Here is a 15,645-nt window from a genome sequence, read left to right as displayed (position 1 = left end):
TAAGCCATGAGAAGTACGTAACAATGAAGTAAAGGATGAATTACGATTTCGTAAGTCGTAATTGGGAAGGACAACCTCGAAACACGAGAACATGACCATTATCAAGTATAATAAATGATAAATAGCATGTAGGGGGAGTTTTGGAAGATTTCGGGATCAAACAAATCAAAGAAAATAAGTTTGTCGAAAATTTGAAAAAAGTTGGCAGAATTAAGGACAGAATTTTGGGTCAACTTTGGAGGGGTATATCTCCATGAAAATGGAGAGTTTTAAGGTGTTTCAAAAGCTTAAATGAAGTTCGTCGAGTCTAGTTTCCAACGCAACAAACCGCTCATCGATATGACGACGGAGGAGAGAATTATGGACGTCACAAATTCAGCTGACAGAGCAGAAATAGAGCTGCTACAGTGCTGCTACAGTGCACCGACTTTAGCACCTATATAAGGGGCAAAAACCCCATTTTTCTGCACAAAAATTTCCCAAAACATTCCAGAAAATTCAGCCAAGCAAGAGAGCTTATATATCACATAAAAGCGAGGATTTTGAGTAATTTCAAGTGACGGAGTATTAATCGAGGTCCAAGTAACGTGTGGTTGTGATTATAGTATTGTCTTGAGGTGGAATTGGCTTGGATTCAAAGTAAATATTGAACATATTGCTGCTCGAGAAAGAATAAGGTATGAATCTCTCCTTATTAATATTAATTTCAGTTTATTTACGGAGATAAAGTTATTACATAGTCGTATAATAAGTTGGATAGTTGAGAAACTTGAAAAACATAATGTGAGATGTTTTATGGAGCCTATTGGTGTTGATAATGTTGTTGTGATGTTGGTATTATTGTTAGTTATTGGGTTGTGATTTCGGGCTAGGCATATAAACAGGAGAGATGCTGCCCGAATTTCGGCAGATTCTAAATGGATTTAAATGAAGGGTTTAAGACGAGCGTATGATGATGAGCCTAACAATAGTATGAATGGTTGTATATGTAGATTACGAGGCTACGAATGATCTTAAGTGAATTGCAAGACAAGAAGTAAGTTGTAAGTCGAGAAATTATCTTCCAGGTATGTTAAGGCTAGTCCCTTTCTTTCTAAAGGCATGATCCTTTTGTTATAAACCTTTGTTTCATACCCATAATCTCCTTGGTTTCACAAATTCTAGAAGTCCACGAATCTCTTGATCCTTATGATGTTATTGAGCTTCTAAAGGCATGATTCTTTTCCTACCAAACCATGCATGAATTCCATGAAAATCCTCATTTCCAAGAATGTTAGAGATTCATGACTCTTAAAGTTTTTATGATGCTAAAGATGAATATTTTTTTTGTGTGATAACCATGATGATGATTATGAGGGATTTATTTATCCAAGCTCTAAGGCATACGAATTTCATGTTATTATGAGATGATTTTATTCATAGAGATTTCCAGGTACATGAGCTTTATATTATTATGAGGTGATTGAGCTTACTTTGCAATTTCTTAATTTCCTTCATTGTTGGTAATCTCACCTTATGACCCTTGTTCCTTCAAGGTGGGATAAACGATGATGATTGATCTATAATATAATCGGAGGCTACCGACCTTACGTCACTCCGATATAGTTGTGGCTTTTGATTGGGCTCTTATGCATGCTTTATATATATGTATGTATTTTCTCACACCGCGCTGTTGACACCCAATTTTGTCCCACCCTTTCTCCGAAATATTTATTTACGCCTCTAATATTTTTGGCAACTTAAGAAATAATTATTTTACTATAGTTATTAGCTTCTTATTAATACCAGCGTTTCATTATTCTATTGCAGTTACTAGCTGTTATTATCATCATCATTATTATTATTATTATTATTATTATTATTATTATTATTATTATTATTATTATTATTATTATTATGATTAATAATAATATTATTATTTTATTATCATTATTACCAGTATTGTTATAATTCACATTTTTATCATTTCAGCATTTTTACCAGCTTATGCGCACGCATCGCATTTATTTTACGCAATTTAATAATAGCGTCTATTTACTGTCAATATCGCACGGCTATTTACGACTTCATATAATTTTATTTTTTCTATCTGAGCGCTAATAATTACATATTTTATATTAGGTAATATTTTAGCACACGTTAGTATGTAGTTAATTAAAATAGGTCTTTTATTTAAATTTGGAAGCCCAAATTGTTCCTTTCATTCAGCCTATATTAGCCCAAATCCGAGCCCAATCAGTCCATATTATTTTTCGGATCAGTTCATAAACTCAGCCCATAAATATTTTTGGACCAATCAGCCCATTACCATTCAGCCTATTTAATTACCCCAAATGTGCAATGACACAGCCCAATATTTTCACATTACCCGACCAGCCCACATTTATTCACCAGCCCACTACATCAATCGGTGACCCGACCCGACCCAATTCTCTTTACAACAAAAACGAGTCACTAGGGTTCCATTATTTGATCACCGCCGCTCCCTCCACGCTCTTCCTCTCTCTTCTCTCCTTCTCTTCCATGCCTCTGTCTCTTCCACTTCCCTCGGTCCCCCACGCCTCTGTCTCTTCCACTTCCCACTGTCCCCCGCTCCTCTCTCTCTTCTTCACAAACGAAAAAACCTATAAATAGTGGCTAGTTGAATCGAAAAAAGTCTTCCAGCGGCAAAAATCCCCCTAAGCAATATTAGTACATCAGCTTTACTTCTACATATCGGGTCAAGAATACCCAAATCAATTTTTTTTTTTCGTTTGCTTTGGTACCGCTTTGAATCCGAGCATCGCAAGCTCGAATTTGGTAGTGTTCGAGTAGATTGGAAACCCTCCGCACCCCCTTCGCTGTACCCGAAGAAGGTCAGTGAATCTTCTCTTTTTAGTTATCTTGAATTTATAGTTGTTTCCCCGCTTAGCTGTGTTCTAGGATGGTATGGTGGTAGCTTTTAATTACTAGTTCAATATCTGCTTATGTGTGTTGGTTGTCATTCTTATTTAGTTATGTTCGTTAATGGTTGCAAGCATGTTTAGGCGCATTAGCTTTTTAGCATTGTTTCGGGTTCAGCCGTATTGTTTTGTTTAGTTGGTAATCTTCATCTCCTTTTAGTTTTATTGTTTTCTTATGTGTGTTTTAATTCTTGCTCGTTTGTTTCGATTTCTCGCTTAATATAGTTGGTTAGTATTCAAGAGTATGATCTCATGTTAGCTGCTTAAATGGTTTGCCTCCATGTTTCGTGTTAATGTTTTAAGGTAGTTTGAAGTGTTAGTTTCATGTATATTTAGCTGCTAGTCTTTATCCCATTATGTCTATGATTCAAGTATAGTAGTGTAGTTCAGAGCAGCTTGAACTATTTAATCTGTTATTTGTTTGAAGTATTAATCTGTCAGGAAGTAGATCTCTGTAGCATGTTCTGTGTCTATCGTTATCCATATTTATCGATTACATACTAATCTTTTTCCTTTCGTTTTTATGCATGACCACCGCGTGCGAGTCCGAGGAACTCGTCTTCCTCCGCATTCGATGTTGGGCCAAAGCCCAACGAAACATTCTATCGAGTCAGCCCCATCAGCTGTGTAAAATGATTCTGGGCCGAGGCCCATAACCGCAGCAACAGTGCACAACAATTGGCCTGAAATGGGCCGATCCATTTAATTCCTTTCCTCCTCTATTTTATGCTCCGTTGTGCATTTTGCTTTGGTATTGAATGACTAACGCTTTGCCTTGTTTCGTTTTCTTAACATTAGATGAATCCTAGCGGATTAGTGGGGATGATGTTAGTAGTAACGGGTAGTTAAATTAAAGGAGAAACCAATAGTTAATTCCCTAGATTTCAGTTCTTATGTTAAAATTATTTAAAGTCTTCTTTTATGCAAATTATTATATTTTCTCTAAATCTTATTTTAAGCAACATTCTTATATTTTCTTTAAAACCTTAACAACCTTTCCTAGCCTTTTTTCTTAAAATTCAAAGCACCTTATTTAGCATTAATTAATTAACCTATGTTTTGGCCGGATAACCGTAGTTAACGGATTCTAAAGGATGCCTAACCCCTTCCCTTTAGGATAATATAGATCCCTTACCTAGAATCACACTGATTAAGCAGACTATTAACGGAGGTTTAGTTAGATTTACCTTAGTTAATAATTAGGTGCCCTAATTCACCTTAAATCAATTAGGTGGCGACTCCTTAAAACAAAGCAATTTAGGAATCACCAATATGTTATACTCTAATTTTAACCCGTTTAAAATGGGGGTATAACACGCGCCGCGCTATAGTCGGCCGGGCATGGCACGTAGATGTGCACACCACTGCAGTGGGCATGTTATGATATTGCCCCGAACGCGGGCTAATGATGATACCACCGAGCCTTAATGGCTGGGCATGATACTATATATATGAAACCGAGCCTTAATGGCCGGGCATGGTACTATGTATATGTATAAAAATATTTTTTTAAAGGCTAAGCATGCATGACATCCGCCTTATGAGGCATCCAGATGTACAGGTTATCTCTTTTATTCCATGTTACCTTTCATGTCTATATAATGTTGTTATTCATGCCTTACATACTCAGTACATTATTCGTACTGACGTCTCTTCTTGTGGACGCTTCACTCATGCCCACAGGTAGGTAGGAAGACGGATCAGACCCATAGGTGTTCTATCAGCGGATTCTCAGGAGCACTCCACTTACTTCGGAGCTGCAATCTATTTGGTATTGTCCTTATGATCATTTGTATTCTATGTAGAGGCTCGTAGACGTGTGTGTATAGTTAGATGTTTTATAGCTCCTCCGGTTCATATTATTGTATAATATGTTGGTGGCCTTGTCGGCCTTATTTTGAGCTCTTGATACTTTACTGTTAGCCTTGCCGGCTTTATGAAATACATTATGTTGTGGCGACCTTGTCGGTCTGCATATATATATATATGTGCTGAATGAGCGGATATTCCTATGTTGGGCCTTTTCTGCATGCAGATATTCTTTGAGTTATGGTTTATAATGTTCAAAGTCACGGATGAGTCAGATAGTTCTCGGCCTACGGGTCGGAGCCCGTCATACTCCTGGTAGGGGTGTGACATCCGAGACAATGTGGGAGTGGCATCGGTGGAGGACAAGATGCGGGAAGCGAGGCTGAGATGGTTTGGGCATGTGAAGAGGAGAGACACAGATGCTCCAGTGCGGAGGTGTGAGAGGTTGGCTATGGACGGTTTCAGGAGAGGTAAAGGAGGCTGAAGAAGTATTGGGGAGAGGTGATTAGACAGGATATGACACAGTTTCAGCTCACCGAGGACATGACCTTAGATAGGAGGTTGCGGAGGACTCAGATTAGGATAGAAGGCTAGGTGACTTATCCTTTCACCATAGTAGTTGTAGTTTTGCTCATTTGTTTATTGCCATTTGATTTCTGCATTTGATTGCTGCTTATATTTGTTGGGCCATTGTACTTTGGTTATCTTATTTATCTATAGTAGTTAATGCTCCTTTCTTTCCGGACTGTTCTACCATGACTTTCTCACTTTTGTTATTCCTTGTTTTCATGTTGTTTTCGATATGCTTGGTCCTATCTGACCTTTTGTCTTGTTTTCCTCTCTTGTTTTCCTCTCTTGAGCCGAGGGTCTTTCGGAAACAGCCGCCCTATCTTTCAAGGTGGGGGTTAGGTCTGCGTACACTTTACCCTCCCCAGACCCACATGGTGGGATTATACTGGGCTTGTTGTTGTTGTTATACTGGGCTTGTTGTTATTGTTGGTATAAAACAGTGTAACTTAAATCCACTAACAAAATGTAAACCTCTTAGAAATAGGATTCCTAGAAAAGCGTTTATATACTTTCCTACCTATAGAAGTGCGGCTTCTTACAAACACTGCGACCTATAAATTGTCGTTCACATTGGCGTTTTCATATAGAAATTTGTATCGTAGAAATTCCCAAGCCACAACCATGGCTGACATATTGCCTGAATGCCTCGTTCAAAATATACTTTGTTATCTTAGTTTTAAAGAAGCAGCCAATATGAGCATTCTATCCAAAACATGGCTACAAGCATGGTTGACTCTTCCTCACTTGGAATTCACCTTTGATTATCTCAAAGGCAAAATGAAAAAAGTCGATAATATCATGGAGAGATATAGGGACGAAAAAATCCCCATAGAAAAGTTTGAATTATCATACTCTAGCGTTATCCCTCTCATTAATAAGTGGATTGACATTGCACTTCAGAATGGTGTAAAAGATCTGGTCTTTGAAGCTTATAGCTATACATCATACCCCTTGCCTTTGTTCAAAATCTTGGCAGCAAGATCTTTAAGAGAATTGATTCTGCGTGGTTGTAATTTGAAGCATGTTTCGTTATCTAGTGGTGTGGCAAGCTGCAATTCATTGAGAAAGCTTTCTCTATCTTCTGTAAGTTTAAACGAAAACATGCTTCAGACTCTACTTAACAGTTGTCCCTTGATTGTCAGTTTCATCCTTAAGTATTGTTCTGGGTTCGAAAAGATTGAGTTATTGAATCTTCAAAAAATCAAGTCAGTTTCCATTAGGCCATTTATAAACCAGCGTGTTAAAATCCACGCACCAACCATTGTACATTTGTCTTATTGTTGTTATTCATTGGAAAAATTGGATGTTGTTGAATGTCAAAATCTAAAATCTTTAGATATATCAGATGTGATTCTATGTAATGGATTTCTCCAGAACCTTATTTCTAGATCTCCAAATTTGGTATCACTAGAGTATAAAGGGCATCATGCTCCTGAGGTCAAAATTACAAAAGAGTCTAGCCTATTGAAGCACTCAAAAATTGCTCTTCAATGCTACAACAATTTAAATGCTGCATGGTTTTGTAAGTTGAGGAAATTTCTCTCAAACTTGACATCTTGGTGTCAAGTTTCTCTTGATTTTTCCGGACGCAATGAGATCAACATGAAAGATTGGCAACTGCAGCACGGAGTTGCTACCCCCCAAGTGGACGTTTTAAATGTAAAAATTTCATGGCTGAATAGGGAGTGCCCAATGTTTGTGGATGCTTTGCTATGGAGTTGTCATCCTAGAAGACTCAACCTACATTCAACAAGTGAAATGTTAACATGGTTCATTAATGATCGATTGATGTATCTGAAGAATTTGAGTCACTCTCCTCCTCACGAAAGCGAGCCTTGGCATAGTCAATTAAAAGAAGTAAAAGTTTTTGATGGAAAAAATGAGCCGCTGCAACTCAGAAGTGGGAAGCTGGCAATAAGGACCCTTACAGATTGGGAGGAAGTTTATTTTTTATTAGAATGGTGATGCAGTTAATTTATCATGACTATTTCAAAATGAATGCACTTATTCATTTTTAAAGTTTACTAGTTGTTGGTTGCACGTGTGTCCCATATGAATCCACAGACTTTGTAAAACAATACATGCAATATCAAAATATATTTGTAAATTGTAATGAGTACAGGCTCAGATTGATGAGCAATTAAATAGGGGCAATTTGCACGATTGCCCTTCATACGGACTGGTCTTTAATTTTTATCCCTCAATTCGCTGGTCTTGAATTTTTGTCTTTCTCTTAAAAAGGTGGCCGAAAATACCCCGAGGTTTTGGGTTCGAAACCTACCAGAGTCGGAAAAAAAACCCGCAAGGAGACGACACATAGAACCTATGCATATTCGGGCGAAGTTACATAGAACCTATGCCGGAGATGACAGATTTTGCCTTGTAAGACAGACTTTTAGTTATGCCTTATAAGACAGACTTTTAGTTATGCCGTAAGGCAAAATTTGCCACATAAGGTAGACTTTTTGTACAAGCCTTGCCTTGCGAATTTTTATATTTTTTATTGAGTGGGGATTCGAACCCAGAACCTCAGGGTATTTTCGGCCATTTTTTTAAGCGAAGGACAAAAATTAAAGACACCCCAAAAGAAGGGCAATCCGCGCCAAAAAATGATTAAGTAGATGAGTTGCTAACCCAAAAGACATCAATAATAACATTGCTATTTTACCCATATTTTTAATACTAGTTCCTGGGCACGTGCTTTGCACATATGTCCCATATGAATCGACACAAACTTTGTAATACTATATACAATATTGAAATATATGCTTAATGAGCAATGAAAAATCTGAAGGGGAAAACTACAAGCTCGAATTGATGAATAGTCAACCTATTCGAATGACTTGATTCTTCAATGTAAAATTATGAGATTGCAACTACACCTACAAAGTTGAATAATGATTTAGTTAGAAAGTAGATCCAAAGCATACATATCAAGAAGTTGTATTCGATCAACATATATATGTCTTTCTTATGATAATCGTAAATCATTGTGAATTTTATAATTTATCTGCAAAGAAGTATATAATAGCAATTTGTGATAAAGATATTTAATAATTACTGACATAAAAAAAAGATTAATAATTAATGTAACGCTTACAAAATTTTGCTGATGTGCAAATTCTGCCTTCTGCCTTGCGATTTTTTTTTCTGAACTGGAGTTCGAACCCATAACCTAGGGTATTAGGTGAAGGGCAAAACCTAAAGACCACCAATTTGAAGGGAAAAAATTAAAGACCACCCCAAATGAAGGGCAATCCGAGCAAACAAAAGAATAATTTGAGACGGAAACAGTTAAAAAAAAAAAAACTTTTGAACTATTGCACAAAAGCAAGGTTTACTTATGGGCACCCGAAAAATAGCGACGACGCGCTTCCTTATCATAAAAGATAGCAGCCGCGGGTTTACACTTTAATACAAGGACTTCCATTGCAACTTGTCTTACACCATCTCTCCAAAGTCAATCATCCAAAGACTTCCACCACATCTCTCTTTCTTCTCATCTCCTCCACAAAGCTTTGCTTTAATGGAAAATCAAGTTGCATTTAAAAGATTTATTTCCTAGTTGAAAAAGATCACGTATTTTACTTCTAAAAAAATTTGAGATAGGTGAAATATTATAAAGATAATTAAATAATAATTTGAGAAAAATAGTAAAAGACAATTTTGTTTATTGTAGAGTCTTTTAATGAAGGTAAAAAGTTCAATCAATACATTATATATATACAAAGTATATGTAATGTTAATATATAGCTATACATAACAAATATATTATCTATACAACCAATATATTATCTATACACCGATGATACAGTGGGCTACATCGTCTGCAAACTAGTTTCCTAAGCCGTATATATAGTTTATTGGGTCATTTGGACAATTACCTTTCAAAGACGCTGGTTTTTATTTTTTTCTCCTCAAATTGGTGGTCTTTAATTTTTGTCCTTTGCCTAATACCATGAGGTTTGAGGTTCGAACCCCGGCTCAATAAAAAAAATCACAAGGCAGAGTTTTCTAGCAAAGTTAGGCATATTCGGGCTAAAGTTAGGCCTCAGGCAGAATTTTGAATGCAAAACAAAACTCTGCCTTGCGAAATTCCTTTTTTTTTTTTTTTTTTTTACTGAACTGAAGTTCGAACCTCAAACCTCATGGTATTAGGTGAAGGACAAAAATTAAAGACCACCAATTTGAGGGACAAAAATTAAAGACTAGTGTTTTTGAAGGGTAATCGTGCAAATTGTGAGGACCCACAGCTGGGCGCTAACCATACTGTGAACCCTTGTGCCAGCTGGGCGCTAACCATACTGGACACCATGAACATGATCTGCATGACATGACATACTCAGGTATTGTAGCAGTGAAATCACACATAGTTCGCTACGCGCTGCAGCACTTCGAATCCGTGACCTCAGGCCTTTTGTTCTCCCGAAGGAAACGACTTTCACCAATTGAGCTGCAGCTCAACAGGTAAGAGGCGCTTCCTTCGGGAGGACAAAGGGCCTGAGGTCACGGGTTCGAAGCTCTGCAGGGCGCAGCGAACTGGTGTGATTTCACTGCCACAATACCTGAGTATGTCATGTCATGCAGATCATGTTCATGGTGTCCAGTATGGTTAGCGCCCAGCTGGCACAAGGGTTCACAGTATGGTTAGCGCCCAGCTGTGGGTCCTCACAAAAAAGGCGACTTGTGTTTGAGGATCCGCAGGTGTAACCCATGCATGCTGCGGGTTGCCCTCCATGACTTGCTCATGTACACTGCATTATTGTGGCAGTGAAATCACACCAGTTCGCTGTGCCCTGCAGAGCTTCGAACCCGTGACCTCAGGCCCTTTGTCCTCCCGAAGGAAGCGCCTCTTACCAGTTGAGCTGCAGCTCAATTGGTGAAAGTCGTTTCCTTCGGGAGAACAAAAGGCCTGAGGTCACGGGTTCGAAGTGCTGCAGCGCGTAGCGAATTGTTGTGATTTCACTGCTACAATACCTGAGTATGTCATGTCATGCAGATCATGTTCATGGTGTCCAGTATGGTTAGCGCCCAGCTGGCACAAGGGTCACAGTATGGTTAGCGCCCAGCTGTGGGTCCTCACAAAAAAGGCGACTTTTTGTCGAGGATCCACAGTGATCTGCACTGGGGTTGCCCTCTCTGCTGACATGCATCTGAGCATGGACTACTGGGCCATTGTATGTGAAAGGGTGCTTAGCCAGTTCGCACACTCTGCAGAGCTTCGAACCCGCGACCTTGCAGTCACTTTTGTCCTCCCTAAGGAAGCGCCTCTTACCAATTGAGCCGCAGCTCAACTGGTAAGAGGCGCTTCCTTCGGGAGGACAAAGGGCCTGAGGTCACGGGTTCGAAGCTCTGCAGGGCGCAGCGAACTGGTGTGATTTCACTGCCACAATAATGCAGTGTACATGAGCAAGTCATGGAGGGCAACCCGCAGCATGCATGGGTTACACCTGCGGATCCTCAAACACAAGTCGCCTTTTTTGTGAGGACCCACAGCTGGGCGCTAACCATACTGTGACCCTTGTGCCAGCTGGGCGCTAACCATACTGGACACCATGAACATGATCTGCATGACATGACATACTCAGGTATTGTAGCAGTGAAATCACAACAATTCGCTACGCGCTGCAGCACTTCGAACCCGTGACCTCAGGCCTTTTGTTCTCCCGAAGGAAACGACTTTCACCAATTGATGAAAGTCGTTTCCTTCGGGAGAACAAAAGGCCTGAGGTCACGGGTTCGAAGTGCTGCAGCGCGTAGCGAACTATGTGTGATTTCACTGCTACAATACCTGAGTATGTCATGTCATGCAGATCATGTTCATGGTGTCCAGTATGGTTAGCGCCCAGCTGACACAAGGGTCACAGTATGGTTAGCGCCCAGCTGTGGGTCCTCACAAAAAAGGCGACTTGTGTTTGAGGATCCGAAGGTGTAACCCATGCATGCTGCGGGTTGCCCTCCATGACTTGCTCATGTACACTGCATTATTGTGGCAGTGAAATCACACCAGTTCGCTGCGCCCTGCAGAGCTTCGAACCCGTGACCTCAGGCCCTTTGTCCTCCCGAAGGAAGCGCCTCTTACCAATTGAGCTGCAGCTCAATTGGTGAAAGTCGTTTCCTTCGGGAGAACAAAAGGCCTGAGGTCACGGGTTCGAAGTGCTGCAGCGCGTAGCGAATTGTTGTGATTTCACTGCTACAATACCTGAGTATGTCATGTCATGCAGATCATGTTCATGGTGTCCAGTATGGTTAGCGCCCAGCTGGCACAAGGGTCACAGTATGGTTAGCGCCCAGCTGTGGGTCCTCACATTAGCCATGGATGGTTTCAGAAGAGGTAGGGGTAGGCCAAAGAAATATTGGGGAGAGGTGATTAGACAGGACATGACGCAGTTACAGCTTACCGAGGACATGACCTTAGATAGGAAGGTGTGGAGGACCCACATTAGGGTAGAAGGCTAGTATATAAGTCTCGTTATCTTTCCTTATTAGTAGGCGCATTAGCGCATTATAATTTCTTGTGCTTTGATTTATGTTATTATTTGCTACTTTCTGTACTTTGATTACTCTATTTTATCTGTGCCGCTTTCGTGATTTGCATTTCCATATCGCTTTGAATTCCTTGATTATCCTGTTTTACTGTGTTGCTTGCATTATTTCATTGCAATATCGTTTTAAATCTTTTAACCTTATCTGACCCCCTTTTTATGCTTCTATTGAGCCGAGGGTCTCTCGGAAACAACCATCCTATCTTGGTAGGAGTAAGGTCTGCGTACATTATACCCTCCCCAGACCCCAAGATGTGGGATTTCACTGGGCTGTTGTTGTTGTTGTTGTTGTAGAGTATAAAGGAGATGAAGCTCCTCAGCTCACAATTACAAAAAAGTCAAGCCAACTGAAGCACTCAAAAATCGTTCTTGACTGCTACAACAAATTAAATGCTGCATGGTTTTGTAAGTTGAGGAAGTTTCTATCAAATTATACCTCTTGGTCTCAAGTTTCCCTTTGTTTTGCAAAATGCAATGAGATCAACATGAAAAATTTGCATATGCACGATAGAGTTGCTACCCCCCAAATGGATGTTTTAAATGTAAGATTTTCATGGCAGAGTACAGAGTGCCCAACTTTTGTGGATGCTTTGCTATGGAGTTGTCATCCTAGGAGACTCAACTTACATTCAACAAGTGAATTGTTAACATGTTTCATCGATCGTTTGATGTATATGAAGAATCTGAGTCACTCCCCTTCTCATGAAAGCAAACCTTGGCATAGTCAATTAAAAGAAATAAAAGCTTTTGATGGGAAAAATCGGCCGCTAGAATTCAGAAGTGGGGAGCTGGCAATAAGGACCCTTTCGGATTGGGAGGAAGTTTATTTTTTATTTGAATGGTGATGCGGTTAATTTACCATGACTATTTCAAAATGAATGCACTTATTCATTTCTAAAGTTTATTAATCTTCAGGATAGATTGTTTTTTTTTTACATCTAGCTTTAAACTCTTGCACTTTCCAAAATATCTAGCATCACTAAAGTACTGATAATTATGCTGAAGTTGAATCATAAGATTCTTTATTCTGACATTCTCGCAATTCTATTGTGAAATTCTTTCCTCTTGCATGTGCTATGTCATTTGTCAGTAGTTAGTTTATGTAACTTCATTCTTCTAACTATCATTTCATTGGTGTTGTTAATTCAGTTCAAAAGATAACAGAGCAGTTTGGTTTTAGACTTCTGCTTTCTGTGGCCTGTGCATCTTTTCTTATTTGGTACAATTATAGAAGCATTAAGCACCTTTATTTGTTTTTTGTTCTAAAATAATGTTGCGCACTAAATAGATGTCTGCGGACCTGGTTCCACTGCTTTTAGAGATAAAAAGTTGTAGTACTTCATTCCGAGACATTTGGTATAGGTACTCAAAAATAAGGGTTCATTTATTTCTGTCACAGGTTGACAAAGGTGAAGTTGTAGTACTTCATCCTGAGACATTTGGTATCGGTACTCAAAAATAAGGGTTCATTTATTTCTGTCACAGGTTGACAAAGGTAAATTTGAGTATCAGTTGTTGTTAGAAAAATATTCTTTTCTTTGTAATATCTCAAAATATAATAGGCCATAAATATCTCTAATGTCTCAATCATTTCTTGTAACATACATTTGATCTTTAATAGCCTTCACTAACCATTATTTTGGTATATCACTAACGTTTTTGACCCTTATATGGGTACAGACCATTAAATGTTGGCAATTAAATTTGGTTCTTTATTGTCATTAACCATATACCCTTTAGTGCATTATAACCGTTTGAAAATTGACACTGTCAATCATTCTCAGGTTATGGATCTTTTACATATATATATATATATATATTGCTAAAGTCCTTTCATTTGGTGGGTGAAATAGGACCGAGATGAATTCCTTCTATATATTTCTACTGTGTTTCTTTTGAGAAGTAGAGTGATCAAATCAAGTTATTGTCCCCGTATTTTTATGAGATGTGTGCTGGGTTTTATTTAAGATAAATCTTTGTTAGATTCTGGCTCCTAATTTTGTACTAGAAGAGCTTGTTGAATCCTGGGGGATACACCCATACCGGGTGAAATATCCTTAAGGACAGTGCCATTGGCATGCCTCAAGCTATGAAGAATTCTCTACAATTGTTCGTGATCAAGCATTTTCCTCAAGTGTAAAAGAAGTTCCTACAAGTGTTCGTGATGAAGAAAAGTCCCTACACGTGTTCGTGTTGAAGTATTTTTCGTAAAATTTCCAACAATCTTAAGGATATAGTAATGGATTAAGAGTTTATAACTCAGCCTCACTCTGCCTTGCAGAATTGCACTATATTCACACACCATAGGAAGGGATATAATTTTATAGTGCACACTTGATCAACTAATGACTTGTTATTACCCATATGAACCTAATTCATGGGATCTCCAATCACATAGGTTGGGTTACCATCATTGTTGATCTTCTCAAATTGACTAAAAAATTCCATTCCCCTCGACGTTTCTTATAGTCTGTGAATTGATCAGATTCACCTTCGACTTCACATAATTTACATAAACAATTTCATCTTATAAATAATAAGCTAATAATATAACTCACCCAAATAGCTATACTCACAATATGTCATCATCAATAAATATTTTTAAGAGAAACAATATGAGAAAAATAAGTATCGATATTAAAAGTATATTTTTAAAAATAGTAAGCACACATAAATCATAATTCCAATACTTATTGTCCACAATTTGGAAACAACCTCATCATCTTCAAGTAGAGTATTCACTCCAATGATAACACCAATATTTTTCAAAAGTAGTTTTAAGAAGATTTTTTTTATTTTTTTTTATTTTAAGACCTTGAATAGTTCTTGAATCACCAACATAAGTAAATCATTTTTCTTCTTCTTCAACTTGAGTGTAGAACTCAAAATTAACTTTACTTGCACAAATATGATTAGTAGTATCAAAGTCATCTAACACCCAATATCTTACATTAGCCACAAAAGATTCGCTCGAGAAATGACCACAATAAATATATCATCCGCTTAACCAAAATTATTTTTAATTAGTGGGATTATCATTCTCCGAATCTTCTCTACATTGCTGAACATGATGACATAATTCGTCACACACAAAATAATAATTATTCCCATCAAAACCTTCTTTATTAGTGTTGCAGAATCTGATCAATACCATATCATTTGACACATGAAGTTGACTTTGTCCAGCATCATTCTCATAAAAAAATATTAGGACCAAAGTAAAATTTCCATATAAATATCTCACATTTGTAGAAAAAGAAATTTGTCATAATTCAACATTTCTTCATCCAAATCATCAAGCAAGATAATTTTAAAGCCTAAATTAAATTTACCAAATCTCTTCAATGTGCAAAGAACACAACTTATACAAACACAGATCTCAAAGATAGGTCTACAAATTCTTGCACCATAATTAATCTATAAAGATAAACATCAATTTCAAGCCAACTTTTCAAAAAATTATCACAACATATAGATGCATATTATTATACATATCTTTGCACTCATCTTACCACCTCAAATATAGATTATCCACAAATATACAAATGGCTTGGACATTATTTAAGAACTACCTAAAATAATATAACAACAACACAAATTCATCACAAACCCAAAACCAATTCATTGTATTTAGCATTTTGTTGACCCAAATGACTAAGACAAAAAAAAAACATGATTAATTTCAGAGTCTACATTTTCCAATATAAAAATGTTCACCACAAAATCTCAAACTTGTAGAACATCATGATAAACCTACTTATAATTTTTACACTAGAAAT

General features: G+C 37.8%; 1 protein-coding gene across 1 annotated transcript; it reads left to right on the top strand.

Annotated features, from left to right (window-relative positions):
• Positions 1 to 5,942: 5,942 nt before the first annotated feature.
• Positions 5,943 to 7,286, top strand: LOC132611567 (F-box/FBD/LRR-repeat protein At2g26030-like). Its single transcript, XM_060325983.1, has one exon. The coding sequence runs from the start codon at positions 5,943 to 5,945 to the stop codon at positions 7,284 to 7,286; it is 1,344 nt and encodes a 447-aa protein (XP_060181966.1).
• The last annotated feature ends 8,359 nt before the right edge of the window (positions 7,287 to 15,645 follow it).

This window comes from Lycium barbarum, chromosome 9 (genome assembly GCF_019175385.1).
Source record: "Lycium barbarum isolate Lr01 chromosome 9, ASM1917538v2, whole genome shotgun sequence".
NCBI classification, from domain to species: domain Eukaryota; kingdom Viridiplantae; phylum Streptophyta; class Magnoliopsida; order Solanales; family Solanaceae; genus Lycium; species Lycium barbarum.
Note: the sequence above shows the minus strand (reverse complement) of the source record. Positions and strands in the feature narration are given on the sequence as shown.